The 27,901-nt window shown below is 44.5% G+C and overlaps 1 protein-coding gene across 1 annotated transcript in view; it reads left to right on the forward strand.

Annotated features, from left to right (window-relative positions):
• Nucleotides 1-6,660: 6,660 nt before the first annotated feature.
• The window catches only part of ALDH1A2 (aldehyde dehydrogenase 1 family member A2), a 76,505-nt gene continuing 55,264 nt past the window's right edge, over nt 6,661-27,901 (forward strand). The window contains exon 1 of the mRNA XM_075007164.1: nt 6,661-7,303. Within this exon, the coding sequence (XP_074863265.1) occupies nt 7,187-7,303 (117 nt within the window). The 5' untranslated portion in view covers nt 6,661-7,186. The remainder of the gene's footprint in view (nt 7,304-27,901) is intronic.

The following is a 27,901-nucleotide window of genomic DNA, read 5'->3' on the forward strand; positions in this document are numbered from 1 at the left end:
CTAATCTCTGTCATGTGAATGGAACACCAAGCTAAATATGTAGATTTAGCATGTCTCCTGTCACGCTTTTATCACCTTCGAGGCAGGAATATCCTGCTTCCCATGCACTGGCTCCTGGGCCCTCTCTTATTGTCAAATACCTTCACTTCTGAGATCTGGTAGGTGGTGATGCCACTTATTTGACTGTAAACAGTGTAATCTGAAAGTGGGATATTAAGGTTTAGAAATGGAGTCAAAATTTTCTCCTAGTGTTTCCTATCTTTATGATCTACCTGAGCCTAACTGGTAACAAAGTATTATGAGAGTTGCAGAATGAATTTGTTATGGGCAAGTAAGGAAGACAATTCAGGTCTTTTTCCATTTTGCCAAGGAGTATTGCTTTACAAAGTCTGGAAGGGGCGTAATATCTTTGTCATTACAATGTACCACAGAACAAATTTGCATCCAGATTAAGTGATTTGAAGTTGCTGTCTGAATCTGGGTTGAATAAAAACTCATTCACATGGAAGACAGCAAAACAGACTGATATAATTATCAGCTTACTTAACACTCCCACTCAGAAAAAGAATAGAAGTTGCAAGAGTTCAGTAAAACACGGTCACTTCCATGCATACATGGGCTTTTTTTAGGATTCTAGAACTTCTTAGGGTTACGGCCAGATGGGCTGCGTCCACACTAGCAAGTGCTTTCGAAAGAATTTGTGAAGGAAGAGGATCTTTCGAAAGATCCTGCAGAGAGTCTACACATGAAATACGTGCTTTCAAAAGTACTTTCAAAAGAATACTGCCTGCCTTTCAAAATCGCTCTTCCATTCCCATTTCAGGAAGAACATCTTTCGAAAGTTTCTTCTGGAAAAAAAGGGTGTGTGTAGATGGTTCATGGGCCACTCTTTTAAAAGAGCAGTCCTCCGTGGTACTGGCCATTTGGTATGTGGAGACACCCCTGCCAGAACAAGTGGGGCTCTATGGTCAGTGTGTCCGGACGTGTTAAAAGATGCAGGGACCCAGAAACCCCGTGGCAGGAAGCTGTGTGTGTGCTGGCTGCAGGAACCCCACAAGCCTCCAGCAGCATGCTCGCCTGGCCATGCCAGAGGCTAGCGAGGCACCCCACTGTCCCCATGGCCAGCGCTCAGTACTCCCAACTCCCAGAGGCCCCCCACCAACCCACCAGAAGGGGTCCCAGGAGGCCAGCCAGGGCCAAAGAGGAGGGCCCCCTCCTGGAGCAAGGGAGAGATCACACTTGCTGGGACTGCTGGGGGGATGAAGAGGTAGTCCTCCACACCAGCAGCCAGCACCAGAATGCTGTAGCTTTTGTCCAGCTCTCAGCGGGTTCTTTTTCTGAGTTAACTAGTTTATTTACAACCACCCATGTCCTGTGTGATAGGTGGGGGAGGTGAAGGGGGTGGAGGGGAGTTGTCTGGGGGAGTCATGGTGGAGGGTGCCTGGGGGAGGATCATTGGGGCCCCTGGCAAAGACCACCCTAAGGCCACCCTGACCCACATCCTGTGCCAGTGCAAATGACAGCATGAGACATGGGCCAGCTTTTCATAGCCAGCCACGGTCTTGACAGCCCACCCCTGTGCAGAGCGCAGCATGCCCCCACCACTGTGGGCACATTCTGTAGGCTGACCTCCAGGCACGTAAGGAGGCACCAAAAGCATCCCTTCATGAAGCCAAAGGTCTGCTCCACCATGTCCCAGGTCTGGTTCAGGCGCTGGTTGAAATGCTGCTTGGTGTGGTTGGTTTGTCCCATGTAGGGCCACATGAGCCACAAGTGCAGGGGGTAGGTGGTGTCAGCCACAATGTAGGGAGGCACAGTGGTGTTTCCAATGGGGAGCTCCTGCAGGGGGATGTAGGTCTCCTCCTGCAGCCAAGCCAGGAGTTCTGGAAAACCTGAACATTGTGAGCTCATCCAGACCAGCCTATGCAAATGTCCATGAATTGCCCCTTGGTGTCCATAAGGGCCTGGAGTACCATGGAGTGGTATCCCTTTCTATTGATGTATCACCCTGTTCTGTGCTCTGGGGCCCAGATGGCAATATGGGTCCCATCCAGGACCCTGAAGCAGTTGGAGAAGCCCAAGCCTGGAAATCCTACCATGGTGGCGTCAAGGTCTCCGACTTGCACACCCCTCTGACAGAGGATGACATTGATTGCCTGGATGACCTGCATGGGATGGAGTGTGCGCACACTTGTAAGTGCATGGTGGAATTCCCCAGACCCCCCGCATCCCCGGCCTCTGCCCCCCTGCCTGGCACTCCTCCCGGCCCCCTCCTCTGTTCACTTCCCTGTCCCCCTCAAGGTCCCTCCCCTGTCCCTACCCCATCCCTTCCAGTCCCCTGCCACCAGTCCCCGATGGTCCCCCTTGCCAGGGACCCCGTTCCCCCCCATGATGACTGTGTGAACTGAGCATGCCTTACCTCCAGGTGAGGCCTTGCCCACCTGAACTGGTGGCCCACTGATCAGTGGCTGTCTGGGGTGGCCAGCTTCCATATGGCAATCACAGCCCTTTTCTCCAGGGACAGCGCTAGCCGCATCCGGGAGTCCTGGTGCTGAAGGGCAGGGGCCAGCCAGTGGTACAGCTCCGGAAATGTCTCCTTCCTCATCTGGAGGTTCTGGAGCCATCGTTCATCATCCCACTCATGCATCACCACCCAGTTCCACCACTCGACGCAGGTGGGGTAGTGCTGGATGGCATGGGGGATGGTGCCTGGGTGGTGCCTCGTGGCGAGGGCCTGCAGGACTAGGATGGGAGAGGTCAGCTGCTGGAGGGGGTGGAGGACAACAAGGACGATTGTTGCGCCTCTGTCAGGACACTGAAGGGGATCCATGGGGGTCTGCGGGATCCTGGCTTTGCTCCGGGCACAAGGTCTGCGGTGCTGTATCTTGCAGAGCAGCCCTCGGCATGTGCAGGGCGGAGGTGTTTGGGAGGGAGCCTTTAAGGAAGCAGCTGGCTGTGGGGCCCAGAAGGGCTTGTCCACCATGCGACCATCTGCGGCATTCCCTAGCTCGTTCTTTGGAAACTGCTCCCATTGCTGTGTTGACGCCCTCTTTCGAAAGCGCCTCAGTCTTTCGAAAAAACAGGTCAGAAGATCAATCCACTTTTGTGTGTATATGCGCTCTTTCGAAAGATGCCTACCAGATGATTGCCTTTCAAAAGCGCACTGTAGTGTAGACGCAGTCATTATTTTCCTCTTCCTTTTCCACACAACATAGTTTTATACAATTATTTTGTTCTCCTATGAGAATGCAAAACAAGTTTAGTTCTACATTTATTTTTGTGTTTAGTGTGAGAGTGTTCAAAATTTCATGGAGGTGGGGGTACAGGCATACACGGGAAGAGAGAGTCCCTGCCCAAGGGATTACACTCAAAGAAATATTTGTCTTACAGGGTGGAGGACTGAACCTATGACCTTTGGTATTATAATTAAGCATGCACGGCGCTAAGCTTGCAGCCTGTGTAGCATTTTGTTGGCTTGACTTTTCTGCTATTCCCATTTGGCAAAGCTGCCATTGGCTTCAGTCAGAGCACAATCAGACTTCATTTCAGTCCCAAATCATTGCCTTTGTAGGTAGGAGGTGATAAACCACTTTAGACCCTAGGCTGGCAGGAAGAGTGAACAAAGATTTGTCGCTGCTTATCTTGGGAGTCCTTTTGGGCAGTGGGCTCAGCAGGACTAGAGTGGTGCCAGTCATTATCCCGCCTCCAAGCTTTTGGGGAATCCACATAAACAGCAATGGTAGCAGGAGCAGCTAGCCCCTTAGCTCAGTAAAGCAGGTCTAGGATATGAGAGAGAGACAAAGGAGCCCCCAGCTACGATGGGCACAGGATCTGTACTGCATGGAGCTGGGAGGCAATACAAAGGCACAAAGCATCTGTGCAGACAGTCCCAGCCCAGACAGAGCAGCATCTTTGTCCCCTGAGTAGATTTTCTCACTTTACCTAGTGTGCACTGGAATGAGAGTCTTCTGATTTCATCCCTCGCACCCTTCTTATTTCTAAATGAAAAAGCCCCACAGGCACCATCTCTCAAATTTTTGCCAATACAACCCCCTGCATAAAACTTTCATGAGAGTGGGGGAAAGAGGTTCTCATTTGGGCTATAGCACTCAGATGATAAAGGATTGGCTCTGTGCTTTCCACAGGGCATTATAAAACTGCACTGCTAAATTTTTGAAATCTCACTCGTACAAATTGTCACAGCTTGATGGACCCAGCTATCCCATAATATCAGAACATTATGAAGCCATCTTCTGGGGAGGGGAAAAAAGACTCAAGACAAATATGGGTACCTTCCTTTTTCACAACACAGAACCGCTACTCTGTATGAGTTCAGAGATCAGCACTGGGGCCTATACCTCACAGTTAGCTCTCACCTGGCTTAAATGGTGCATATACATTTTGCTGGCCCACTGCAGAGGAGTGAAGTTCACCTTGTATCCTTACCTACCCCCTTGGACACTATATACTTGTTTTGGCAAATTGTGCGTGAACTGCATCCATGTTTGTAAAACAAGAGCAGCAAGAATGTGAGAACTTTGCAAAGGGGTCCGGGTAACAAAACCAGATGGCCCCATGTTCTATTGCCTATTCTTAGACAGTTTAATAAAAGGAATAACCTACTCTTTTTCCTGGTTGTTTTGATTTCCATACTTTGTCTGCAGGACTGACTCCGTTTCCACGGACTGAACCCTTCTGCTGGGGAAAGCTGACTACGGATAGGCCCTAGGTGGTCCAGCAGAGGGCAGCAGGCTCACAGAAGATGCTGCTGCTGCTGCTGCCTTTAACCAGGTATCTGCTGCCAGCCACTTCTTTGGAGGGTATTTGGTTTACATCCATCACTGTCACGCTCTGAGCTCCAGGCTCTTTGATGTAAGTCGCTGCAAAAAGCGAGGCGATTTTGGGAAACTTGGGACACGCTGAGACTAAAGCTGGGGGCGATATAGGCGGGGAGAACAAACATCAGGACCTGTGTAAAAACCCGGGTTCCCAAATTGCAGCCTCAGCCTGTGAGACCGAGGCATGAGGAGGCGGCAGGGTCCCTCTCCTAGCGTGTCTGAGGGGGGAGTGAAGGTCCGCGTGGTTAAGTCGCTTGAAGGGCAGATGAGAACAAGGGTGGGCTGGGCGGGAAAGTGCTAAGCCCAGGGGAGCAGCTCTGCAGCTAGGGAAAACATCAGGGTTGAGCTCAGTTCTAAAGAACCGTTGGGAGTGTTCCTGGGGTCCCGGGGAGGGGGTGGGTTGGAAACATGCTGGTCCAGCTCCTCTTGGCAAAGGACAAAGGTTTCCCGGTTGCCCCTGAAGAGAGCTGTGCGCGAGCTCCAGGTTCCTCTGTCCCCGGCAGGACTTGGGTTTCGAAGAGCCATCACCGCCCCCACCTGGGCGCTTTCCCGGGGAGCGGGAGGGCGGCCCGGCTTGGCAAAGGGAAGGGCAGGCTGGGAAGAGGCAGAACTGTGCAGCGTCTTCTCCGGTCTCTGTCCCTGTTTTCTCCTCACGGGGCAACAAAACGGGTGTCGGTGTGCGCCCGTGCGGTGCTCCTGGGGTTGTGCTGTTGTGTGTGTGCCTGTTAAAGCAGTGCATGGGTCGCTCTGTGTGTGTGTGTGTGTGTGTGTGTGTGTGTGTGTGTGTGTGTGTGTTAAAGCAGTGCATGGGTCGCTCTGTGTGTGTGTGTGTGTGTGTGTGTGTGTTAAAGCAGTGCATGGGTCGCTCTCTGTGTGTGTGTGCGCGCGCGCGCCTGTTAAAGCAGTGTATGGGTCGCTCTGGGTGTGTGTGTGTGTGTGTTAAAGCAGTGTATGGGTCGCTCTGGGTGTGTGTGTGTGTGTGTGTGTTAAAGCAGTGCATGGGTCGCTCCGTGTGTGTGTGTGTTAAAGCAGTGTATGGGTCGCTCTGTGTGTGTTAAAGCCGTGTATGGTTCGCTCTGTGTGTGTGTGTGTGTGTGTGTGTCAAAGCAGCGCATGGGTCGCTCCGTGTGTGTGGGTCTGGGTGCGCACCTGTGCATGAGAAGGTGTGCGTACGTTTGGGTCTCGGTGTCTGTCTAGGGCTGTGAGTAGCGCTGCTCTGCGCGTCTCGGGATCGTTCGGGGTCTATCCGGGTGTACTGTAGACCGGGGTATCGCTGGGGGAGGGGCCGTCTGCCGGGGTGCATCTGCCCCTGTCTGTGTGTGGAGGGGGCTGTCTGTCTGTCCGGGTGTACATCCGTGTGGGTCCGTCCGTCGGGGTGTGTCTGTTCCTGTCCCGTGGGGGGGAGGCTGTCGGACGGGGTGTATCTGTCCGTGTCACTCTGCACGGGGGGGGTGGGGAGTCTGTCCCTGTCTCTGGGATTGGGAGAGGTCGGCTCGTCTGTCTGTCTGTCTGTCCGTCCGTCCGTCCGTTCGGGTGTACATCCGTGTGGGTCTGTCCGTCGGGCTGTACCTGTCCGTGTCTGGGGGGAGGGGCGGGCGGGCTGGCTGTCTGTCGGGGTGTGTGTGTCCCTGTCTCTCTTGGGGGGGTCGGTCGGTCTGTCCGGTGGGGTGTATCTGTCCGGCGGCGGGAGGAGGTCGGTCGGTCTGTCTGTCGGGCTGTACCTGTCCGTGTCTGGGGGGAGGGGCGGGCTGTCTGTCTGTCTGTCGGGGTGTGTGTGTCCCTGTCTCTCTGGGGGGGGTCGGTCGGTCTGTCCGGCGGGGTGTATCTGTCCGGCGGCGGGAGGAGGTCGGTCGGTCTGTCTCTCGGGGTGCCTCCCCGCATGTGATTATCCCTGCAGCTCCCGTGTCCGTGTGTCTGTCCGGCGGGGGCGAGCTGGGGCCGGAGCTGTGGGCCGGGAGTTGCTGCTGTCCCAGGGCTGAGCCGGGCCCCAGTGGGGCGCCCCGGGGAGCAGCCCCGGGCCCCCCACGCGCGCCCCTCCGAACCCGCCGGGCCGCGCCCCCCGCGGCCGCTCATCCTCCTGCCTCCTCGCGCGGGGCCGGGGCCGGGGCCGAGCGGCGGCGGCTGCAGGGCAGCGCGTTTTCGTTCTCTCCCCTAGGTAGGACGGACCTGCCCCCTGCCTCTGCCCTCATGGCCAATGAGAAGAGACCCAGCTTGACACCTGCCTATATACAGAGGCCGGGAGCAAAATCTTCAGCGCTGGTCTCTGCCCGGGGGGGCGGAAAAAAGCGAGGGGGGGGGCAGCCAGGTCAGCTCCAGGGGACGTTTGTCCTATAAAACCCCCAAAGACTATGACTTCCAGTAAAATTGAGATGCCAGGGGAGGTGAAGGCAGACCCCGCCGCGCTGATGGCATCCCTGCAGCTGCTGCCTGCGCCCGCGCTCAACCTTGAAATCAAACACACCAAGGTAAGTGGGGCTCGTTTGCTCCTCCTGGCCCTCCAGCGGAGGGGTGCTGCTGCGAATCGCTCCTAGGCTGCCCTGGCCGACTTCAGCACAGAGATTAAAACAAAAACAAAAACAAACAAACAAAAATGCCTTGAAATACTCATAAAGGAACCGGGATTGTTGGAGCCCTGAACCAGCTGGGAGGCCAAAGGATAAGAGAAAAGCAAATGAGATGTGTTGAGGTTGGCTGCACCATTTCGGGGCTTCTTTAAATGTTCTTTTCCCCAAACGTGATCCGTTTTATTTTCAGGATAGCAGTCAAAGCTTCCCTGACACATTTCAGAAATCAGAGGAAATTATTGGAGATACATATACTCCTCAATCAGAAAATAAAAATGTTTTCGTTCTTGAAATGGTCCATGTGCCCCTAGGACTGTTTTACAATTCCTGGAGGTCTCTTAATTCTACCAGGTTGTTCCAGCCTTGAAATAGGTTTCTTGACTTACTTCCTTAATATCTGAGTATGCCCTTGAAATGACATTGGTTAAAGGGGAAATTATCTTTAACGTTTCAGACATATAGCGTAATGATATTTTCATTAAGACATGCTTACAAATTATCCAGCTGGGTTACTGTAGATATAGACTCAGAAATTCTGTATTACTTTATAAAAGTGAACTGTTTCCAGAAGCTAAAACAGGCTTTTAGACCAATTGTTTGTAAAGGCAAGTTCAGTTTTTAAATTTGTTTTACATTTTCAATCTTTACTTTAGTGCCTGGAACTGAACCGTGTTTCATTTTTGCTGGAGAAATATCAATTGAAGGCATTGTATAAACAGATTACAATGTTTAGACTTTATTTCTAGTTACAGAATAATTTAATAGGAAAAGACAACACTTTGACATTAGAAAAAGGTGATAACATTTTTATCTACTAGAAATACACCTTCAGGTGTCTTAGAGCTGATAGGAATGGTACATTGGCCAATGCATTGTAAGATTTTCTTTCCAATTATCACTTTAAAAGCTTTTTTGTCTTTTTGTAAATTAATGCCAAAACAAATTTATTCTCTAATTTGTTAGTTTTTCCAAGTCTTAGAAGAATGTTCGCAGAAAAATTCAACTACCTTAGACTTCATCATTTTTAATGAGAAATTAGCTATACAAATTAAGAGGACGTAAATTTGCTTACTTATAATTTTCCAGATGGTAATTTTGAATTAAAATAAAAAAGTATGTGTGTGTTTGAGGGTAATTGGTGTGTTATTGTAAGGACTATTCTCTTGAGCAAATATTTTGCAAGAATTTTGTTTACTGGTTAAAGTTATTAGTTTATGTATTATAAAATATGTGTCAGGTATTGTGAGAACTCTTTGAATGGTGTTATGCGTGTCCAGGTTGATAGTATATAGACTAGCACGGCTCCCTCTCTGTTAGTATCCAGGTTGGTGTGTATAGTAATTATGTATATATTTGTCAAGTTTATGCAAGTGGAAAATTGGTTTAAAGTCTTTCTAAAGTATAATGCAAGCTTGTGACTGAGCATATGCCTCTTTTTGGTTAAAAAATAATACTCAGGAATATAACTCTAGTCATTTAGAATGAAAAAGCCATAATCTCAAAAGTGTGTGGGATGTGATTTTAGCCTCAAGGTTGAAGTAAGAGAGTTCACTTTTCAGTATTAAAGCAACAACAAAAATGTTTTACAAGAATTCAAAATATCAGGTAACTTGTGATTGCCCTTGAAGAAGTTTGGTATAGAACAGGTACATATAATATTTTATTTGGCATGTCATCTGTCTCTGTTTTTCTGTCTGTCTCCATCTCTTTCTCCTCCCCCTCTCTTTTCTTTCTCTCTGCAGGAAAAGGCAAGTGATTTATAGATAATTGGAGTCTTCAATTTGGAGTCTTGTCTTGGGCAGGACTTTTATCCTGGATCCACTTTCCCACCTATTACAAAGAAAAACAATCAGAAATGAAATAATGGATAGAAACTTGATTCTTTAATTTGGGGGAGGGGTCAATTTAAGTCTTAAGTGACAAACAACTTCCATAAACAATAAATAATGCTAGACTAAAGCACTTTACAAAAAAAAACTTGTAAAACTGAGACATCTGTAAGTGTTTCCAGCAGACTCTCTCCTCCTGCTTGTTATATCTTTAAACACACAAGCAGTGCTTAGAGTTCTTGAACTCCTTATTACAATTCTCTCTGTAAAGTCTTAGCCATTTAGGAGTTAATTCTTTACTTAAAGTAAAGGGATACCTTATAATGAAGAGAAATTAAATTTATTTGAATGTTTTTGCTACTTAAGGTTATCTTTCTACTTTGATTTAAACTCTACATTTGAAAAACTGCTTAAGAAATTTTGAGTCAAGTCTAAAAACTATCAGATTTCCATCAAGCCTTAAATCAGGATTATTATAGATTTTTAAAATGCACATTAAAAGAAAGTATCACTTTTTTTTACCCAGAAATCTTTACAGTACAGGTTGAATCTCTCTAGTCTGGCACCCATGAGACCTGATGAGTGCCAAATGAGAGAATTTGCCAGAACATGAAAGGTCAAGATTGTCTAACACATTACCAAAACTTCACTGCTTACAGGGCTCTTATAAGACAGTTAGGGGTAAATTACTGCTAAATAACAGCACAAAACACTGAGAGTGGGGACTGGTGGCTGTAAACTAACTTTATGGGACCACAGGAAACTTGACCACATATATAAGTGGTCATCCAGCTAACTAGAATCATGCCGGATTACAGATGTTGCTGTCCAACAGAGTGCTGGATTAGAGAAGTTCAACCTGTAGGATTTATATGATTTTCCTAGGAAAATATCACACTATTAAGAACCATTGAGTAGCATACAGAAAATAAACACTGGCTGTGTTTGAAGATGAGTGAATTACTGCTAGTTAGTGACCAAATATTTAAAAATTGTTTCTTAAAATCATTAAATGCCAGATAAAGTGAAAGGAACCAGCAGAGAATGTTTGAATTCTACCCATATACTTTTGCTCCATGCTTTGAAACATGCATACAATACATTTCTTCATTGCTAATTTCCTGATGCACAAAAATAGTTTTCTTTTAATATTTGCTGTAATTTACTCTGAATTTGACCCTCAGAAAGGTATATAGTTTTCTTTTTAAAAATCTTGTCATAGAAATACATCCCCCTAGATCAAGCATTATAGGAAATAACTAATTTCATAGGTAAATGATAGAAAAATGCTGGAAGAGAAACAACAATCAAATTCTGTCCAAATTTAAAGAAGATTAATGTTAGCATTTAGACAGATTTACAGGTTTAGGGTTAAATATTTCCCCTTCTGGCGACACTTATTGGAACTGGTATGTGTAAGACATTCAAAATTTCCATTATAATTATTTTTTTTAAAATATATTCTTTATTTCTGAGCCCCATATACTTATGTTGGGAGTGATCATTCTCTCTGGATTACCAGGCACAAGGGTCTTCCCCTCTTACATAGAAGCAGAGTCATTCTACAGTTCTGTTTTTCTGCCTTCCTCATTCCTGGGCTCTTAGAAGACAAACCAATAGAGACCTCTCTGTCAGCCCAGGGATCCGTGTATAGGGAAGGGGTCAGGCAAGAGGAAGTGCCTGGCTTTGTTGCCTGTGCAACAAGCAGCCAATCCAACAGTGTCACGTCCATGCTGAGAATGTCTCTAAAATGGGGTGTTCCAGGAGCATCAGATGTTGAGGGAACCCACGGCAGTAAAGTAACACAGTCGGGGCATTCCAAGCCTGCCGTAGAACCCTGGTGTACACCTCTGTGGACTCTGGGAGTCTGAACGTCCTTATCATTTGATCTGTTCTTTAATCTAGGTGTGTATATGGCTTCCCTGACACTATAATATCTGAGCAGCTCTCTGGTGTTTAAAAATAGACATGGAATTCTTTCAATGCAACTATTCCCCCTGTAGAGTTTTCCTCCCCTAGGGTCTCCTCTGGTGGGTTTTCTTTTCTGCAGGAATTCTTGAGCTCTTGCTGTTGTTTTCAACCCTGTTTTATAGATAGGACTTCTGATTTTAGGTTTTAAACACCAAAAAAAAAAAGGTGTGGGGGGGAATATGGCAGTTTAGCCAATAAACACTGGAGAAATACCAGAAAAGGTTCCTGAGTTTGTGTTGATGTCACCCGTTTCTCAGTGCATTTTGTTATTATATGGGCAATATTGCTGCTCCCTGACTTGCATCTGCATGGAGCAATAATGGGGAGTGTCGGGATTTTTCAAGTATATTATTGTGTTGCACATGAATTGGTCTGTGTGGTCCCTGCTGGTGTTAACTAAAGGTAACTACTACACTGTAACATAAATGGAACCTCAGTGTTATGACCACCATAGTTACAAACTGACCAGTCAACCACACACCTCATTTGGAAACATGGACATTTCCACAAGGTGGTGACCAAATATTACAAAATTGTTTCTTAAAGTCATTAAATGCTACATAAAGTGAAATCAATCAGCAGATAATGTTTGAGTTCTATCACATATATTTTCGCTCCATGCTGCTTTTATCCCTGGGGATAAAAAATTAAATAAAGAAACAGTTTCTTTGCTTCACAAAAAACAAGCAGTCCTGTAGCACTTGAAGACAAATAGATTTATTTATGAGGTAATGAGCTTTCATGGGTGAGAGCCACTTCTTCAGTCTTACCCATAAAAGCTCATTTTTATAATTAATGAGTACAAAAATTATATATGTATTTTAACTGAACTGAAGTTAGCTGGAAGTTTATAATGGAGAATGCTATTATGTGTTCATGGTTTTTAATGCAAAAGCTTTCTTCTTGTCTTGCAACCATGTATACACTGCAGAAAGCTGAGAGAGGAGCTGCAGCTGCACGAGTGCAGCTCCCAGTTGCCCCATGCTGCAGGGAGTTTGGAATGGGACTGCTGCCCTGCCCTGAGAGGAGGGCTCCCTGGCTTCAGAAGGCAGCTGCCCCATGGGCGTTCCCCAGCTTCACAGGCAGCTGCCCTGTCGGGGGGGGTCCCCAGTTCCACAGGTAGCTGCCCAGCAGTGCAGTGGAGGTGGGACTATCTCTCTACAGGGGTCTCCTGGATTGGAGGTGCAACTTCCCTAAAGAGGGGCAACAGGTCGCCTTAAAATCTTAAACAAGGAGCAAGTGGTGGACACACACTACCTCCACCCCACCCCACCCCAACATACCCTGCCTTACCATATGGCAGGGCCCCAGCCTCCCCCTCCTGCTGCTGCCTGCACCACTGGCCCGTCCGTACATGCTGCATGTGATCTCTGAACAGTGCCTGATACCCACAGATGCAGCTGTGCTAACCTAGGGGAAAGGCAGCTCATCAGGGGGTGTGAATATGGGACAGTTAGTCCTTTTGTTAAAATAAATCAGGACACCTTCCTGACAACTGAAATACAGGACTGTCCTGGTGAAAATGGGACTGCTGGTCACCTTTCTTTGCGAGAACAGCTTCATCCTCTTTGTGTTTCATTTTACCACCACATAACAGGGATGATAATACACAAAATGCTGTTGTGTTCTAATTCTTGTTTGCACAGCATTTTTAGCTTGATCTTGAGCATGAGTAAAATTTTGCAAAATTTGGTCCCTTGAGATCCTGTGATAAAATGACTTTAACAGGGTGAAGTTGTTTTGTTAGGGCAAGAGTGAGTATATCATCCTATTAAGGGCTCTTTGTGCAGAAAGACTTATACATTAGGATTAGGTGAATAGACTGATGACCATTTTAAACCAGTAATAGGAATAGTCTTCCACTCCTAAACTATAAATGAAATATAAACTAGTTACAGTTCAGGCAATTTAACCAAACTGTAAACCCAGCCCTACAGTAAACCAGTAAAATGACACAATCTGTATTCAGGATGAGCAAGTGACTTCTGGTGTAATAAGAACTGAACAGAAACATTTTCATCCCCCAAAAGGATATTTTTTTTATTGGTAGTTACTAAACTTTCTTGCCTCTTCACTTGGTGCCATTGCCTAAGAACTTTTTTCCTGCAAGTTTTCTTGCCTGCTGGAGGTTCCGAGAGTAATTTCTTGACCAAAATTGTAGTTAGAGGAGGGAAGATCTAAAATAATTGTCCTGAAACTTTGTTCACGTGTCCAACTGAAGCAGAAGGTTTGAAACATTCAGGTGAGTAGAATTTTCTCTCGCTATCTTTGGCCTTGAGGTAGCAGATCCTCTTCGGGTTGATGTATCTTGTTTCATATAAAAAGTCATTCTGTCTATGTAATAGGTCATAATTAATTTCTTGTCATTTCATTGGCAGAAGTTGATGTCAGGGAAGCACGTGAATGGGAATAGGTTAGTGGCCTTGTAGCTCATCAGAGCTGGAAGATTCCAGGAGTAGGGGGTGCATGGTTGAAAGAGAAGCAGAGATGGGATCTGAGGAGTAGACAAAGGGAACCACTCATTTTTTCTGTCCAGAGGGTTCAGAGTGCTGAGACATTGTACCCTGGGGTGGTTTTATCTGTGCCAGCCTGGGCAGGGTTGTGGCTACAGCTCTACCAATCTTCTCTCTGGACTGGCCAAGTAGCTATTGGCTTTGATGCTGTGCTGAATCTATGGGCCTAATCCTTCTGTATCAGGAGTCTGCTGGAACTGACCAGGGGACCAACTGGTATGTAACAGTCTCCCATTGTGACCACATCTAAATGTGTTAGAGGAAGATACACAGAACTGTGCAAACCTGTATTGTGGTCTAAAGAGAGAGTTTCTTCCTGACCCCGTAATGTACTAAAATGCTATTATTTTCATATAAATATCTGTTCTTAGACTCATAGCTATTAGACTGAAAAGGCCTATTCAACTAGTCAACTAATCCATCTGCCTGACAGTGCAGAATTTCACCACCACTACCACCAAATCAGATTCTATATGCATTGTGGTGTTTGTAATAAACTTGAATGTTGTATTCAAGGTGAATACATACAGAGGAATTAATATATCATCTTCTGTTCACTTCTTTGTGCTGCACATTAACAGAGGCCTTCAGTGAACAGTCCACAATAGTGCCTAAATTGTTCTCTAGAAATTACAACTAATTCAGACTCTGTTAATTTGTACTAATAATTTGAATTCTTCCTTTCAGCGTGCACTGCTTTGCACTTACCTATGAGGAATTTCATCTGTCGTACTGTTGTCCAGTTGTCTAGTTTGGTTAGATCCTGATGGAATTTCTCACAATCCCTTTCCGGACTGACTGCTTTGAATATTTATCTGCAGCCAATGAACCTCACTATTAATGACCTAATGAACAAAGATATTGATTGTCACTAGTCATACTAATGATCCTGGGGCACCATTCTATTAACCTCTTTCCAAAGTGAGAATTCTCCATTTATTTCCACACTTTACTTCTTATCTCTTAACCAGATTTTAATTCATGACAGGACTTTATCTCTCACCATGTGGTTACTAACTTTCCTGAATAGCTTCTTGCAAAGGACTTTATCATCAAAAGCCTTTTTCAAGTCTCAATAAATTACAATCACTGATTCTTCTCTGCCCATCATTGGATGACTCGTTTTGTCAAAGAACTCTTAAAAGGTTATAGAGGCAAAATGGTAGAATCTAGGTCAGTCTGCTCATATAACTAGCCAAAGGGTTCAGAAAATATCAGTTTTTATTATTTTTCTGAACTGATTTCCTAGTATTTAAACAAGACATTTTGCAATTTAATTACAGTTCACCTCATTTTCTGAAATTACTGTTTTTCATTTGTTTGTTTTAGCTTTTCCAGTATCAGAATACCACTCTTGCCCTGAAGCAAACAAAATTAAAAGCACAGATGCAAAGAGACAAAGACACACAGCTCAGGAATGTGAAAGATTGCATAGGCTAATATAACTAATCATTATTACAATTCAACGTGGATGCACCAAAACTCAACCTGGCTGAAAGAGAAGAAGAGTCAAATTGTGTATTTATAGAGAAGCATCAGTATAATGGGGCTATATAAAGACTTTATGATCAAAGAAAGTATGTTTCTTCATCAAATTGAAGTTCTGGAGCCCTTCCCTGGTGTTTTACTTACAAATGTCCCTACGTGCTCTCCTTGGGAGAGGCATGACGCCATCCTCAGTCAAGTAATAGGTACCTCAGAACCAATAGAAATGAATGGCTAAAATGGCTATTTAAAGATTTTTAAACCTTATTTACATTTTCTATATTAAAAAGATGTAGCTTAAAAATGATTGCTTTTAAACAGACCCAATTGTGGTTTATTTTCCCACTTGTTATTAGTTAAATGCTGCCTGCTCTGACTGTATATGAACAGTTTCGTTAATGTAGAACACGAGACTTTCCATGGTTTGGAATCTTTCAAAAATCATAACACCACTGGCCAATGTTTTCTATTGTTTTTAATAAAGATCTACGTGGTGTGTAGATGAATGCAATAGTTATTTAAATGAATACAATATGCTCAAATTTTAGTGCACAAAAAGTTCATTCTTTAAACCTAGTACAAAGCACCACATCAAAGGTGACACAAAGTCAGCACTAAAATATTTTTAAACCATCCCTTCAGTAGCACTCCAAACACTGCCCAGAGGGTGCTTGTTGAATTAGATTTTGCCTCTTGACTTGAAAGTCAGTGCATTCAGATGTTATTGGACTGAAGTAGGAGTAAGCTTCAGAGGGGAGGGCCCTCCAGTGATAATTGCCTGATACTCAACCTATCTCATTTTTCACAATAAAACACAAGGAGGGAGGCAATCTCTAGAATACACAGGAGTTAATCAATATAGAGATTAGTTGATTGCAGTTCAATCAGAACCTAAGTGGAAGCCAATGTGACATACTGAGCAGAGGTGCAATGTGGTCTCTGTGCTAGGCCACATTTTAATGAAGCTGCAGTTTCCATATGATTTTCAGGTGTAGAAATTTCATAGAAGAGTAATTCAATTGCAGTAATCCATCCTGGAGGTGGCGGGGGGATGGAGAATTATAATGAAGTCCATCTCCGAATGAAAAGTTTGCCATCTCTCTGCCAGGCTCAGACATCAAAAAGCATGGCTGCATCAATACCAATCTTCGCTGTTCTCTGGATATGCAGCAGCAGGAAATGATTGAAAGTTCCTAAAAAAAATTATGAACCTGGGTAATAGAAAGTGCTTTTCAACATGGATGCTCTCCAAACACACCTCTCTATATAAAATGCTTCATCTGTTGCTGAAGTAAAGCCACTTTAGTGGGAGGGGAAACACGATTTGACCATAACTCAAAGGCTAATAACCCTCCCCCCTCCCACCCCACAGGTGAAAAATGCCACAGGATTTTAAATGACTGTGTTTGGTCAGGGCCTCAATTATTCATTTCATCTGAGATATGACACTCCTGGCAGCACCATGCTGGGGCATTGTTTCATCCTTGGCCCAGTGGGAAGTATGCCACATACTAAGTAACTCCACTCTTCATAGACAGGTACCTGTGTTAGTCTTTATCTTCACAAAACAAAAAAAGCAGTCCTGTAGCAACTTAAAGACTAATGATATTATTTATCAGGTGATGAGCTTTTGTGGGACAGGCCCACTTCTTCAGATCTGGAGATATACATCTGGAGAATATTCTCCAGATTGAAGAACTGGGTCTGTCCCAATCATCTCCTAATAAATAGTATTATTAGTCTTTAAGGTACAATAGGACTACTTTTTCCACTATTTGCAGGACCCTGGGGTTTCCTATGAGGTTTCTCAGGCAATTACTGGATGGGCCTCAGCCTGCTTGAGCTGTGAGATTTTGAGGTAAGTTAACATTTTGGGCTGCTCCTAAGATCACAGACTTATTCTCTATGCAACTTGCATGAAATTGTGGTATCCTTGACTGACAGGTTTTTGTTTAAATAGAGTAGAAAAGAGCAATCCCTAGGGTAGGGATTTCTCCATTCTCTCTGTGGTGAAGACTTACGACCCTACTGTTCCCTCCACACCCCCTTTAATTTAGTCCCAGATTACCCCAAAATTCTCTTAGCTTTGCGTGCCTCCAGTTTTGGGTATCCAAAGTGAAACACACAAAATCAGAGCCAGTTCTAAAACTGCCAGCCTTAGCTTAGTTTGCAGCTTCCTTTATTCTCCTAGTCACAGCAAGGTTGTCTTGTGATCCCAACTAACTCTCTCAAGCCATTTTTTATAACAAAAATTAAAATTAAAAAATTCTACACCATAGGAATTTTTAATTTGCCTTTATATCTTTGATATTTTCTGGTTGAATACCTCCAAGCTGTTTTTAATTTCCATTTTAAATTTTCTTCTATTGGCATCACATAGGCAGGATTTCTTTTGCTTTTGTAAAGGATATTTTCCAGCCTGCATAAACCCTTGCATCTTTCTGTTTAACCATCCCATTTATTTTCTTGTCTCTTTGCTTCCCTTTTTTTTTCCGTTTCCTTGGGAATGCAAATCTTCTGTGACTCTTATACATTTGTAAGCTTCCATGCTGATTCTGTGGATTTTAATTTCCTAACTTCAAGCAGGAGGTTCCTAACTTCCTTCCTTTCTTTAAAAAAATCCTCTTCTTGAAGTTTTAGTATCCCAGAGAGTAGTGCTTCTTCATGTATGCCTCTCCTGCAATGATGTTGAAATTATTTATGTGGTAAGTATTACTCAGTGGTTCAGCTACAGTTACTACTTAAACCAACTCCTGTGTGACGGGACTAAGTCAAGTGCAGGTTAGAAGAGTCAGAGTTGCTTTTCTAATGCATGCTTTCCACAGCATTCATGGTCAGTTGGATACCATGTGGTTATTATTCTAATAGCTTTTATTGCTTCCCTGGTTTTTATCAGTTTTAACTTCATGATTATTGTTCTGATCCAGAGGTCAGGACTCTGCTCCAACTATTGTATTTGTATTTTATGACCACAGATTTGTATCCATTGCAGAGTCTACCTCAGGGTCCTCTTTATCCAGACATTTTTGTTCAACAGAATTCATGGAATTCTTTATGTATGGAACTACTCCCCCATCTTTGCAGCCTAACCTGTCCTCCCTATGAAGTTTATAGCTAGAAATTATGGTATGCCACTGATTATTCTCACCCCCACCATGTTTCAGACATGCCAGGTTTTGTTGGTTTTTTTTTTTTCCCCTCCCTGTGAGATAGTCCAGATCACCCATTTGTGTCTTAAGCTTTTTGCATTGGTTTATAGGCACTCATACTTTTATAACTATAAGATGACTTGGATGAAAGCTGCAGGCTGACTAGCTGAAAAGCCCACAAAACTTCTTCAATGAGATCACTGTGGCATTTCCCGAGACATAGGACATACTTCTCATTTACCACCCTGGCAGTGAAAAGAGTCTTAAAATGGATGTAAGTTACATTTACAACCACTTTAAGACTCTTTTTATGCTGCCACCGTGATAGAAAGGGACTTGGGATAAATGAGAATCAGGCTCCCAAACTTGAAGACAGCCATTTTATTTTGTCTGTTGAACTCTTTCTACAGTTTATCACTGCTTTTTCTGACCCCTTTGAGAAGTGACATCCTCACACACCAGCATTTGCCTGTATGCATCTCCACCAGAAACCAAGTTATTTTACTATACAAAATCTGTTTCCTCATAGCAGCATGGAATACTAATAACATTAAGCTATCCATGCAGCTTAACTTACTGGAGTGAGCAGAAAGGCTCAGTCTAAGGGACTGTTCGCCCCTTAAAATCAAGGAGAATGGAGAGCTTTCTTTAATGGTTCCCTCCTCATTTGGGCTAGGGAGTATGTTTCTAGCAGTTCCTAGCCAGGGGCCTTGCACTAGGGCACACTGAAGGTTTGGACAAGAACTTTCAGCTCCTTAAGTTAGCGAAGGGGCTGATCCAAGGCCCATGGATGTTAGTCTTTCCACTGCATTCAAAAGAATAGGCCCCGATAAGTGAACTTAGGAGTGTGTTGTTCAAAAGTCTACAATAGCCTTGACTTGTTTAATGTTGTTTTTATTTACATGTAATGTTCGCAAAATTAAAATATGTGATTCAGCTGTTTTTCATCATAGGTGCCTGAGGTTCTGAGGCTGCAATTATTGTGTCTGCAGCAGATCTTAATAATATTTCAGCCCTGATTTTTTCATCCCTGATGTGGTTTTCTTGATCTTTCTTTCCCTGTATCTACCATAATTCTTTTATCACTTCTACGAAGTTCTGATCCAAAGCTCACTGAAGTCAGTGGGACTCTTTCTCCATTGATTTCACTGAACCTGAGCAGGCTGTAGCTCCCCACTGGTACATTTTAGGCAAACAGTCCAGATCTCAGATAGCTGTCTGAGGCACTAGAGCAGTGGTTCCCAAGCTTTTTGGCATCACACAACTCTTGATTTTTGAGAAACCCTCCTGCCCCCACACTTCTTCTTTACCATCACTCAACCATCCCCCTTTTAACAAAAAATTCAATTTGTAATTTAAAATAAGCACAAAAACTTGATATAAAAATGTTATTTAAAATTAAAAATAAGCACAAATAGTTTTTCTTGGCCCTTTGTGGGTGTCTAGTGCAGGCCCAGCTGGCCTGCTGCCTGAGCCCTATGCCAGTCTCCAGAGCTGCCTGTGCCACATGCCCACCTGCAATGCCAGAGCTGCTGGGGCCAGCTGGCTGCCCGAGTCCTGTGCTGCTGGGGCCAGCCACCTGCCCCAGCCACAGGCCTGAGATGCCTAAGCCACCCGCTTGAGCTCCATGCTGTCAGGGCCAGCTGCCTGTCTGCCAGCCTGAGCTGCCTGAGCCTTGCACTGCCAGGGCCAGCTGCCCAACCGAGCCACCTGAGTCCCATGCTGCTGGGGCCAGCCAGCCAGCCAGCCACCCACTAGCCAGCTGCCCACCCCAGCCAGCAGATGCCCGACCCGCCTGCCCTAGCCTCACATGGCCTGGGCCATCTGACTGCCCACCAGCCCAATCCACCTGAGCCCCACACTGTTGGGGCCATGTGCCCACCTGCCTGCCCAAGTCCCATGCTTCTAGGGCCAGCCGCCCGCCCACCAGCCACCCAACTGCCAGCCACCCAAGGTCAGAGCTACCAGGGCCAGCCGCCTGAGTCCCCCAGCCCCATCTAACCCCATCCTCCTCCTCCCCCACCCACACTCACTCATGTTTGCAGGAGGCAGCTAGCTCCACGTGGGTCTTCACTGGCTGCCTGCTTTTTATAGAGGCTGCTCTGGGTCACCCACGTAAAATGGCAGGGGCCAAGAGCCAGAAGTAAAGGTTGGCTCTCTCACACAGGTGGGGGGAAATGATGGGGGGCTGGGTCACCTTGCACCCCCCCCCCAGAATTTCTTCATGCCCCCGCAGGGGGGCACACCCCCATGTGGGAAACCAAGCACTAGAGCAACAATTCTGTGCTGCACTAACCTGGCCTTACTTGTCTGAGCACTTTGATAGTCATTTTAAAACCATTTGTTATTTTGATAAAGACATTTTAACTTAGTCATTCCAAGGCACTAAATAATACTCAACATCTTCCGTCCAAGGACCTCAAAGCTTCTAACAAAGAGCAAGTGATTCAGCTTCCTGCACCACTTAGGCCATGTGCTTCTCTTGTCTTTGAATAGAGAAATGGCATATTTTAAGTTGTTCAAGTGTACGTTTTCTAAATTACTTTCTCTGCAGAGATGCATGAGTATCAAAGACCTCAGGAACAGTCATAACACCAGAGGCAACCTAGCACTGAAGTCTGAGGCTAAGCGCCATGGACAAAATAATGATCTTTTGGAATTGGGTTGTTTCCTGAAATACTTTAAAATGTTCATGGGGAAGTAAATGGAGGGAAGGGGAGCGACGGGAGCTGCAAAGAAGGAGAGAGAACAGGAAAGAAAGGGTAAAGGCTGAACTTAGTGCATTATGTTAGCCTGTAAGGTGCCAGAAGACGACTTGTTGTTCTCAAACCTACAGACTAACAGGGCTACCTCTCTGATACATGAGCACACACTAGCTTACATTTGCTTTCTGCTTTTCAAGTAGAATGAAGATGGATTCTGTGTTCGTTGGGTTTTGCTGCTGTTGCTCAGTAGAGATATTCAATTCAGAGTTTGATGGGAGAGCTGAATACTGAGCTTACACAAGGCTGTACCCTGAAATGCTACCACCCCCCGCCACACACACACACACACACACACACACACACACACACTTTTATTGTTTTCTACGAGTAACAGAATTCTTTCTGTGGTGGGGTGTGATGAAGATTTGCCGTTCACCTCATTCCCTCTTGTGACATCACTGTTGAGGTCTTCCACCAATCTCAATGAAGCCCTCTGCTGTTTATTATTTTAAGGGCAAGGAGTGAAGCCCTGAAACTCAACTGCAGAGACAGAGAGACCCAGCAACCGGAACACCTCAGAGTCCCACACATCATCTACCCAGGTGGTTCAGGTTGCATAGAGCTTTTGGGGCCAGCCCCGCTGCTGGTGTAACAATATAGCTCCGTCTAGTGACTGATTTTTATTTATTTAATTAGTTAGTTAGTTTTGTTTAAAATCAGCTTAGGATCGCTCAGTGCTTCTTTTTTTAAATCAACTCATTTGGAAAGAAAGCTGAGAGCGTTTTTATGGCAGCCTGACTTTCCCTTTGGCTACACACAGGGCAAGAACAAATTGCTTTTCTTTTTGGATTCCTCTCTCTAATAATGAGCATGGATGCGCTCGTTTGCACAACGATCCGAAGAGTGCTTGATCAAGGCTTCTGATTGGGAAATCAGTTACTGTTTTCAAAAAGTGGCTCTCTGTGACTGAAAACCTTTGTAGTCAGCTCTTCCAGCTGTTTGCCTAAATGGTCTTTAGGGAAACTAAAAGCAGTGAACCTGGAATAACAACATTTGACTTCAACTAGTCCCCCTGAGAATTCAGTTATTACTTAATGGATAGAATTGGCGACATATCCTATACCAGATAACAGCCAAGGGTTGTATTAAATTAACCTTCACACATGGGTGTGCTCTTTTGAGAGGGCTAGTTATTGGGCTACATGTGCTAGCTTCAATTAATAGGGCTCTTCATCCTCCTACATGCTGATAGGTATTTGCACTGTCTGGGTAAAAAATTTCTCGGATTAAAGCCTTGATGGTGGTTCTAGCCATTTAGTGATCAAGTGTCAGTGTGTTCACTACACTGAGCATAAAACCTGTCTTGTAAACAGCAAGCAGACTAATGAGCTGTGCCCACATTGGGCTATCATTACAAGGGGATCCAGCAGAGTAAATGTTGGGGGTGGGGGTCATTCGGAAAGAGGAAAACAAGCAATGATTTGAAAGCAAATGGAAAATTTCTCAGGGTTAGATAAATGAACGTGTGTGTAAGGAAGATTTTGTGCTAATGAAACTTATAATGGACTCTGGTTATTTAGGGAAATCTCTGGGTCATGGAGTTTGGGGTTTGCCTTAGTCCATGTTGTAAAATCTATATGTTTGGCAAAAGGTAAGCCTTATGTTTTTAATTTACACACCTAAAATTACTGGTCTGCTTTTATTTAGAGGTAAATAAAAGAGCTCATTTTTCATGAAGGCCGTAATGAACAGCGCACAATTATAAAAAAGGCTAATGTTAAACACCATTAAATATTGGCATTATTCTGTTATGCCCCAAAGAGTTTTATTTCCTCAGCACACTAATCAACTCCTGCAAGAACTCTTCACATCCAATTTTCATCTTAGCGCCATAGTGTACCTTGGGGTGTAAATCTGTCAGATATCCAAACACAGTGGGATACTTTTGACAATGTAATCCCAGCCTTCCCCAATCAGCCTTATGGATAATAGAAAGTTAGTCGAAAGGGCTGTTTTAATTTTGCTTTTGTGGAATCAAGGCTAATTGACTGAAACAACTGAAGAAGTCAAAACTGAACCCTGACATGTTGGACTCTAACTAAAGATTTATTTCCTTCAAGAGAGAGACTGTTTAAAATAAACAAATCAAAATATCCCAGGCTCCTTTGTTGGAAAAAAAAAGCCCCTGTTCATCTGTGCCTGAGAGCAAAGAGTGTCTTTCAGGGAAGAGGAGAGATGCTGATGTGTTCCATAGCTTTTTGAAGGGCAATTGGTGAAAGAGTTCTCAATTAGACTTTGGGGAATTGTTACTTCCCACCTGCATCTACCAAACTTGTCTTAAAGGCTTTCACCAAGGATGTTAGAGGTGCTATTCCCTAGGGTGTAAGTAGTACATAATGTGATGTAACTTAGTCAGGCCCACTGCTGAGGGAGTGGAAAGGGGGCAGCTGCATAGGGGCCTGATGTTTCAAGGCAGCCCAAAGCTCCTGGCCACTGCTGCTGCCCTAGTAGCAGTTATAGCCAGAAGCTCCGGGTTGTTTTGAAACACCATGGCTGCATCTACACTAGCTGGCTACTTCTTAGTAGCTGGCACAACGTCAAAATGGTACACGTCAAATCTACACGTGCCGTGAGCTATTTCGATGTTGAAATCGATGTTAGGTGGAGAGATATTGAAATCGCTATTCCTATCCGAACATGAGAATAGCGCGCTACTTCGACATTCAGCGTCGAAGTAGGGCGTGTGTAGATGATCCGCGTCCCGCTACGTCGAAATAGTGGCGTCCTCCATGTCGGCCATCAGCTAAGGGGTTGAGAGACGCTCTGTCCAGCCCCTGCGGGGCTCTGTGGTCACCACATGCAGCAGCCATTAGCCCAGGGCTTCTGGCTGCTGCTGCTGCTGCAGCTGGGGGTCCATGCTGTGTGCATGGGGTCTGCAACTGGTTGTCGGCTCTGTGGATCTTGTGCTGTGCAGGCCAAGTGTGTCTGGGAGGGGCCCTTTAAGGGAGCAGCTTGGGGCTTTGTTGGCCCCTTATTTTGACGGGGAGCACGTGTGTGTGGACGTTCCGCATTTCCTTCCGGGGCGGCTCCTTTCAACCTTCTCCATCGCTACTTCGACGATGAACATTGCTGGCACCAGCCCTGAAGGACATGTAGACAATACGCGTTGAAGTAGCTGATTTCGATGTTCTTACGTTGAAATAGGCTACTTCGATGTAGTGTGCTAGTGTAGACATAGCCCATGGGAGAGCCACAGACACAGTACCATGCTCGAAGCAATGTTAAGGGCTGACTGCCCTTGGCTCACCCATTCTACCTGAGGCCCTGCCCCCTCTGGGGCATGGAACTGGGCGTGCGGTGGCTGTTGGCCCTTCTGAACTTAGTGCTGGTGATGCTGAGCTATTCTCTTTCTGGACACTATTAATATTTCCTTTTCAGGAAGTCTAGTATTGCTGCCTAGTATCCTGAAGATATGTGACAGTTGAACCAGTACAATAGTGAATGGTTCCAGACCCAGAACTGAGCCACAGGACTATGGGCCTCTCACTAGTCAGGGAACTTCAGATTTACATCCAAACTTGGCAACTTGGTCCTGTATTCAGTTATAACCATTCGGGGAGGTCAAATAATCACCCACATGTTGGATTTATTAGTGAATATCATGATTACTAGATACATCAGTGAATGCGCTTTCAAACGTATAGCTGTTCAGCTAGAATTCAATCAGGCTGATAAATATTCAGCTTGATTTTATGTAGCCCAGAAGTGCTGACAATTAATTAATTGACAGTTAATGCAAGGTTATATTCCTAAATGCTTTTAGGGCTGTCTTTTTTTTCACTGTTAGGTAATTGTTGCACTGCAGAACCTACAATAAAAGGAAGTTTTACTGGTATCATTTAGCAAACATATTCCAAATGCTGTAACAGAAATATTTGCAACTATTAAGTAGGTTAGTAGGCTACTACTGCGGGCAGATTTTCCAGAAGCTCTGACTGTTCACTTGGGTCTAATATAGACTTAGCACTTTGCAGGTCAGTGGCTCTGCTATTTGTCTCTGACCTAACAGATCTGGAGTTCTTCACATCAAAACCAAGTCTTGCTGAGCTGAGATCAAACGTGCTAAGGTAAGGATCCTGCCAGTGATTTATCATGCCAGGGAGAGTGATTAGGCCATATGGGGCCACTGCAAATGAAGTTGACATTCCAGCAATTTCTCATATGTTGTTATAAAGTGATTTTCTCATATGGGACTTGCAAGTCAAACTGAACCCTTCCATGACGTTTTTCTGAGGGCAGAGTTGTCCGTAATAGTCAAAATCATAGCAGCAGTAAATACTTATGTAGAGCAGCTAAAATGTACCCTAATTTGTAAGTAACACCTTGTACTTCGGTAATGACTGTGTGAAATAACAAATAGTTAACTACAGACAATATTGAAGACTAATGTCACTGTTTTCACTGAAATATGAGAATCATTCTCCTATGCAAAAATGAACACATACCACTATTTTGTGTTATTGTTCAGCTACCAAATGAGTGCTGACACGCACCATATAAAGGATACCTCACAAGCACCTACGTGTGATTCAAGAAAAACATGTTGTTCAGTTTTAGATTCATTTCTTAAAAAAAAACAAAAAACCACAAACTTTATCTGAATAGTCCCTGTGTCCACTGCGTAAAATGGCAGTCCTTGTGTAAGGATAGTGGTGAGAGGAACAGTTTCCAGGATGGGTTTTATAATTGCAGCAGCTTTATTAAAGTGGGGTGACTGATCCATAACTGATCTTGAAAACAAGTACCTCCTCTCTCACCTCACTTCTTGACACAATGAATTTTAAAAAAATCTCTCATTGTTTGATGTTTAGGTCTCAGTAAGTGCAAGCAGCCAGATGGACTGTGTGACCTAAACACAATTTTTCCCTCACATGTAACTAAATTTTCAATTACTTGTTCCAATGAATGGCTTTTCGTTTCTTTAAATGACAGAGCCTCGTAAATGTATTAGGAATCCTTGTTTCCAACAAAACCCTTTCTGATGCAGGGTAGATTGAGACAGTGGAGTGTTTCTCCAGAAACTAGAGAGCTCCACTATTGAAAGCATGATTTAAAGTTTTGTTTGTTAGGATTACTTGAAATATTAGCTGGACTAGAGGAAATTTAACTGGACCTGTATTGTGCTACAATCAGCAGAGAAATTCTTCATTAAATGGAAAGGTGCAAATTACTTTGAGTAAAGCAATTACTTCCAGGGCTGTGTGTAAACTTGTGTTTATAGGTTGTAATAATACAGACAAAATGAATAAGCTGTTTCTGATCTGTTACAAGGACAGTGTAAGAAACAATGTGTGTTGATGTATTTTTCTCCCCTGCAGTAATTTTCTGGACTAACCAAAAGCAAAATTAATCCCTTTTAGTATGACTGAATTAAAATAAGAGCTGTTTCATCAGCATGTAACCCAGTGAGAAACTTGAATAGAAAAGGGTACAATCGCTGTTTGGCAGACTAGGTTTTATGCAGGAAATACTTCTGAGGGCAACAAGTCAAAGAAGCATGCTACCACCGCACGTCAAGACATATTTAATCTCCTCAATGAATTACCCAAACCTCTGAATTCAAAATCATACAAACACATTTAGCTAAGCTGGATGTTTTCTCAAATAGGTGCCCCCCTATGGCTTAGAAAATAAACAAGACAGGTCTCCCCTTGTCTGATGTGCTGCCATTTGCAAAAGAGCAGGCTCGGCTCTCAGTAAGACGGAAGACTAATTAAGCCAGGAAGATAGGCAGATCAAACATTTGGTGTGAGGATTTTGTTTCATAGGAAGGGGGGAAAAATCATGTCACATTCACAACCAATTGACGGGAGGTTGTCAAACCCCATCAGTCTCTCACTACTACTCAGGAGTTGACTTTCCCACAGAACTTCCCCTCAAGCTACAGCCATTTCCAAATGTACCATTTTAACCCAAATGATGTTGCAGTGGGGAGATTCCTGATTTACACTGGTCCAAGTAAGAGCAGGAACTGGCTCTGAAATCCTGTTCTCAAGATAGCAATCCACTTTACTATTTAACTTAAATCCTGATTCAAGTCCCATTGTGGTGAATAGAAAGACTGTTAATGACTTCATTGGACTTTGGGTCAAGCCCTTGTTGTTCTAGGATTATATCCAGAAATGCTACAGAGGTCCCAGTCTGATCTATCCAGAAACACTACAGGTTGAACCTCTCTAATCTGGAACTCCCTTGTACAACAACATCTGTTATCCTACATGATTTTAGTTTGAGACAACAATTTATCATGAGTGTGGCCAAGTTTCCCAGGATCCCATTTTGTTTCATTCCAGCCACAAGTCCTGGATCTCAGTGTTATGTGCTGCTGTTTAATTTTAATTTACCCTAAATGTCTTCTAAGAGCCCAGTAAGCAGTGGAAGTGTTGGTAATGTGCTAAACAATGTTGACCACTAGGGGTCTGGGAAATTCTCTTATTTGGCATTGGTCTCTTATTTGGTCAGGTCCAGAGGGTGCCGGATTAGAGAGGTTCAACCTGTGCACTCAAAGGGGTTGTAAAGATGACTTTATTCCATTTCAATGCACTCTTAAGACATGGCACTGCTGGGGGCAGTTCAGCTCTCAGCATAAGTTAGTACAGCCTCTGAGGCCTTTGCAGTAACCAAAGATCATGCGTCTCCTGCCATACGCTCCTGCCCTTACGTGTACCCTAAACAGGAGGGCTCCTCAGCTAGTCACTTAGAGCAACTTAAAGACTTCTTTGTGTCACTGTTGTGGTGCAAAGCACCTTATCGAGGCTGAGGATTTGGCCCAGAAATGAAATTATTT

The sequence above is a fragment of the Carettochelys insculpta genome, chromosome 12 (assembly GCF_033958435.1).
Source record: "Carettochelys insculpta isolate YL-2023 chromosome 12, ASM3395843v1, whole genome shotgun sequence".
NCBI classification, from domain to species: Eukaryota; Metazoa; Chordata; order Testudines; family Carettochelyidae; genus Carettochelys; species Carettochelys insculpta.